This window comes from Gossypium arboreum, chromosome 13 (assembly GCF_025698485.1).
Source record: "Gossypium arboreum isolate Shixiya-1 chromosome 13, ASM2569848v2, whole genome shotgun sequence".
Taxonomy (NCBI): domain Eukaryota; kingdom Viridiplantae; phylum Streptophyta; class Magnoliopsida; order Malvales; family Malvaceae; genus Gossypium; species Gossypium arboreum.
The window spans coordinates 115,374,573-115,379,892 of record NC_069082.1 but is presented as its reverse complement, the minus strand read 5'-3'; the positions used below and the strand labels follow the sequence as shown (position 1 = coordinate 115,379,892).

Here is a 5,320-nt window from a genome sequence, read left to right as displayed (position 1 = left end):
AATAGGACCTTAACATATTTATCCTAAGCGCTTCACCTGATTTACAAATATCTATATAAAATATTTTTTTTCTACTAACGTTACTTGTCAACTATTTTTGTTTGAATTATTTGCATTTCATGATATGACATGTATATGTAAGAGAAATTCAAGATGAAGAGTACCGATTTATCTTTTACGGACAGGCCATTGCTATATAGACAGCTCCATCAGGATAAAGGCAAGAAAATATGGCTATGGTTGTTATATGCCAGAAGCAAAATGGACAGAACCCATATGAAGCTGCTTATCTCCAATGTATACTTTGTGCTTCTGTTCATGGCGATAATGAATGCTCTATTCTCAGTGGCGATACTGAAAAGGAGAACCAAAATCTTAAAATAACAACCGTAAGATCGAGTTACTGTTACTATTTCAACCTAATTTCATAATGTAAAAACATCATACTGGATACATGGACCCTCCAAGCATTGCAGCACTAAGAATAATATGTGTAGATAAGCTTAAAGCGATCCCCCACCCCCAATAATTGAGATTTATGCTCAAGTTGGATCCTCAAACATTGCATACTCTCAGCAAAGGATAGAGTTTCCAGAAAAGTTCAAAACTTCATCAGCAAATGGCATGGCGACAAGGTGCTAAACATTGTTGCAACAGTTTTACCTCATCATCTACAATGTTCATCAATAAAATATCATTGATATTTCTTAGTGTGACCAATATTTTAAAGAGTCCATTTCTTTTTGTAACATCATTTCCCCATCTATGACTTTTGAGTTATGATTTTTACATCTGAAGCACTCTGTAGGAAACCCTATTTTCACTATGGGAATCTAATTTCATTCACTTTTTCAAGTTCTTCAGAAGAAAAAAAGAAAGAGGGAGGGGGGGGGGGCTATCAAAGTTGACTTACTTTTAATAAAAGTCATCGACAAGTTGAGTTAAATCACCCTTTATGTTCCCCATTTCAAATATCTGAGTCATTGTTCGATACTTTAGGTGTTTTAGCTCCTCCCACCATGATGTTTTTAGCTGTGATTGGGTAGCAAATGAGCCTTACACTACCAACAGCATGCTGCCACTTATGTCACCTTGCTTTAAGAGAGACTATTTCAGTTTTTTCATATATTTAAAGAATCTTTCGATATAAATGTTAAACACGGGATTATGAGACCCCGGCACTATCAACTTCAGGTATTGCAGTAGATCAGTTAAAACCTGAAAACTAGTAAAAGGGTTATTAGGTAACAGATTTGATTACTTAAAATAGGGGGTCCAATCTCCACTCTGTCGTTTGAACCAATCCTTGAATGATTTAACATTAAACCGTGCTGCTTTCTCATTTGCCCATTGTTCTAAATTCCACAAATGTTCTTTTTTTAAAATAGACCAACCATCAGATATCTAAAAATTAACAACATTGACTTCCTGTCGGCTGTCTGAGCAAAAATAATCTATGCACTGTAAATTTTAAGAGAATTAAAATGGTAAATAGCAGCGGTAACTTAATAGTATATACTGACATGCATATATGTAGTGTAAAGTTGAAGTATTTTTACAACAAAACAGAGAAATTATACACTGCATATTTCCTTGTAATTAATGCACACAAGTGAAAGAATAAACAGGGATCAGCTGAGCTTCAATACTTCCTATACACAGAAAAACTACAAGCCGGTCACATTAAAATATAAACCAAGGGACTAATCCAAAAAACAGGGTTATCAAAAGCTATGAAACAGAGTGAGAGATTCCGGGGACAGTATATGCAAACATCCCTCTGGTAAATCTCTCCTACTAACTTGTTAAACCATCTAGAAAAATTGATGATAACAAGGTTGTTGAAACTGAATTAGGCTTGCTTCTCCAAGTCCTTGGAGCTTATGAATGTTCCATGGAAACCGTACGGAACTCGAGATGGAAGCTTTACTGTGGCTTCTACCTCTAAATTCATGGCGTTCACAATCTGCACTTCTGATTTCCAGGTCCTCTCGTCATGAACGAAGGCCAAAATGTAACCGTCGTCTTCGTTCTCCAAATTGGGGTTTCTAGGGAAGAATAAAGGTTCACCCCCATACCTTTGGTCTCCATAGATATACTTTTTTATTTCTCCGGTCGAGAGATCAACTTTGGCAAACCCTGACACTTTAGGCCAAGGCTCAGCAAGGGCTAAATATGCGTACCTGGTTTTTCTTCCGAGCAAGTTTCGGTTCACCATCCCTGCCTCCAAGTTAACTTGTTCGGAATCCGGAATGATGTGGCGGCGTGTCGACTTGGCGGTCCTCAAATTCAATCTGATTTCAGACAAGACACTCTTGAGACTCTCATCACATTCATTGAAAATGGAATCCGGGGGTGTCATGCAGGAACCAATCACAACAACTTCATCAGTTTCTGGCTCTTCCCAAGCATTCCAAAGATGGAAACAAAAGCAATCAGGTGCCTCAACCCATGTAATCCCAGAAGCATCAGTGGCATTCTTGTCCAAAATCCCAAACCTTGACATCTTGTTCTTGTCATATACAACTGGGGAACCACCGTGAATCATTTCAGGCAATTTGAACACCACTTGCTGGTCAGGAATCACCACCAAGTTCTCGGTGATGGCGAAATCGTGGATCATTGTCGGACCGTCTACTGGGATATCAACATCAGGTGATTTCTTACCATCGGGTGAAAAACGGAAGTACTTAAGATATGGCTTTTGGATGACATCATAGCTAAGAGCAAAGAATTCACCGGTTTCAGGATCAACCTTGGGGTGAGCAATCATTGTTGATTTTAACTGACCATCAAAATCATATCTACCAACAGTTTCCAAGTCCCCAGATGGAGTAACACGAACATGGTAAGGCAAATCATCTTCGGACATAGCAAGGAGATGACCATTAAAACAAACAAGTCCAGCGTTAGCAACTCCAGTGCCATGGCTTGGATCAACAAGCCCAAATAGGCCACGAGCATAGAAAAGCAACAGCCTAGCTATACCAGAGTGACCATGGAGTTCACCGATGGCCTTGGGGAAAACTGGACGCCCCAAAGCTCGTTCTTGAACCAGACGGTTGGTTTCGGTGAACCTACATGCATAACTAGCAGAGCCATTTTGGAACTGAACCGCATGAACCATACCGTCCCCGTCGAAGAAATGATGTCCGGCGACAGGTTCGTGAAGTGGGTTGGCTCCGTTTCGAACGTAGACTCCTTGTAAACAGTCTGGGATTGTTCCAATAACAGGGAGGTTATGCTTGACCGGTTGGTCTGGCACTGGAGCAAAGTTGCCAGATATTTGAACAGCGGGGTCAGCTGTTTTGGGAAGAGGATGGTGACGCTCGTGAGAAACCAAAGCGTTCTCCACCACATCTAAAGCCATAGCTGCAGCTCTTTGGAAAGGATTCCAGTGTTGGGGTTGAGGTTTCACTGCGTTTTTAGTGGTATAATCAGTGGATGATTGATTAGGCAAAAGAAGAATGGAAGGCGTTTGAAGAGAGCATGAAATGTTTGGCTTTCTACGAGTCCTTTTCAAAGGCATAGAACCCAAATTCAGAGACGAAGAGAAACAAGTTGAAACTGGAAGAAATTTACAATTAGTAGTAGATACTGCCTGTGATGAAGAGGAAGCCATTGTTGGTGATTGAAAATGTAAGAAATTAGAATGTGAGATTCAACCTTTTTTTTTTTTTTAATTTATGTATGTATTTGTATTTGTATGGGAATTGGGTCAAAAGAGTAGGAGGGGGAGGGGGAGGGGGACGGGGAGGGTGACAATAATGGGAGTTCGAAAGAAGGTTTATATAGAAAAACAAAGTGGACATCAACTCCAAACTCCTAAAATACATAAGAGAACACCACGTGTTGCATTTTTATAGCATAGATAAAAGGGCCAACTCAATACAAATTTATTTGTTTTCATGTCCGGTGAACACAATTTTATTAACTTCACCTATGATTTTGTAAATTAATTTTAAGTGGGTGCGGTGCTAGGGGAAGTTACTGTTTGTGGGACACACCCCTACATAAAGTTGGTCTCAATTTCCTATAATTAAATATAATCATTTTCTTTTACCAAAATCAAAACCCCAAAAGTTGTTTAAATTAATTACTTAATCCAGTCATAATTAGGTATGCTATTTGACAGCATTATTGTTATTATTGTGGTTTTATCCTCCTCCATTTTAAATCGAGGAAAGTAATGTAAAATTTACAAATAATTGGATTATCAATCAAGTTTTAGTTAAAATGATAAATGTGAAGATTTTAAGTAATTAATTAAAACGTGTAGGTTTTCAAAATTCATAATAAATACTGCTGTTATGAGTGAATTTTATTTCTGTGGGTTTTGAGGTTGCTATCTTGTTTTCCTTTCCACCATGAACAAGAGAGTGGTAAACAATTATTGGAAGCATTCAAGTTCCAATCGTGGGCTTTTCGTCAAATATGGTGTGTTATTTTTACTAAAGTTAGTATTATATAGATTTTATATCCAAAATACTCAACTTTAGCTAACAACCGTATCCTAGCAAAATATTTATTTATAAAAGCATGTGTTTTTGAGTGCATGGGTGACCCTAAAACCACTGAAAAGGTTTAATATTATAGTATTTTCACTTTATAATACACAATTAAATAAGTGAACACACGGTTGATTAAATTGCTGAAAGATAATCTTTTCATTATTTAACTTTTCATCATCTCTATCATCTTAATTTATAACAAAATACATTTTCTCCAACCTTTTCATGTGTCAACCCGCTAGTGGCCGCTTGCTAAAAATAATTACATCTGGTAACTTTTTCATTAAATATTGAATTAATATATTATAAAATAATTTATATTGTCACTAAAGTATAAACACTTTTAATACATTCAATATTTTATTTTATTATCATATGCAAAATAAGATTAATTGAGTTTATCGATAGACCTACCTGGGACACCTTTTATCATTTCATTTATTCATCAACTTTGTTTCAACAATACACATACAAAGATAAATTGTTCGTCAATCGTTAAAGCTTTCATATTTTTTTTTTAGTTTTGTACGTTCAGTAAAAAGAAGTAATTTGATTACTTACTTTAAAATTTTAAATTTTTAATCATTAATATTGAAAGCTTTAAAAAAATAGAATTGCGTATATTGTTTGTCACTCTTATAGCACGCTTTTATTTTTTCTTCTCTAGTTTTCCAATCATTTTGATCTCTTGTGTCATCGTCTACTATGGAGGAATACCTTGCTGGAATTTGTTTGGCTGATGGGGAGGATCAGCCTAGTAATTTAGTGCAAGTGATGAAGTTGTTAAGAACAAGTGAAAATTGTTTAGT

The 5,320-nt window shown here is 36.5% G+C and overlaps 1 protein-coding gene across 1 annotated transcript; it reads right to left on the bottom strand.

The window, feature by feature from the left end:
• Positions 1–1,552: 1,552 nt before the first annotated feature.
• LOC108463293 (9-cis-epoxycarotenoid dioxygenase NCED2, chloroplastic-like) lies at positions 1,553–3,754 on the bottom strand. The gene has a single exon (XM_017763241.2). It carries the CDS (start codon positions 3,620–3,622, stop codon positions 1,853–1,855), a length of 1,770 nt encoding a protein of 589 aa, XP_017618730.1. The 5' UTR covers positions 3,623–3,754; the 3' UTR covers positions 1,553–1,852.
• Between the last annotated feature and the right edge of the window lie 1,566 nt (positions 3,755–5,320).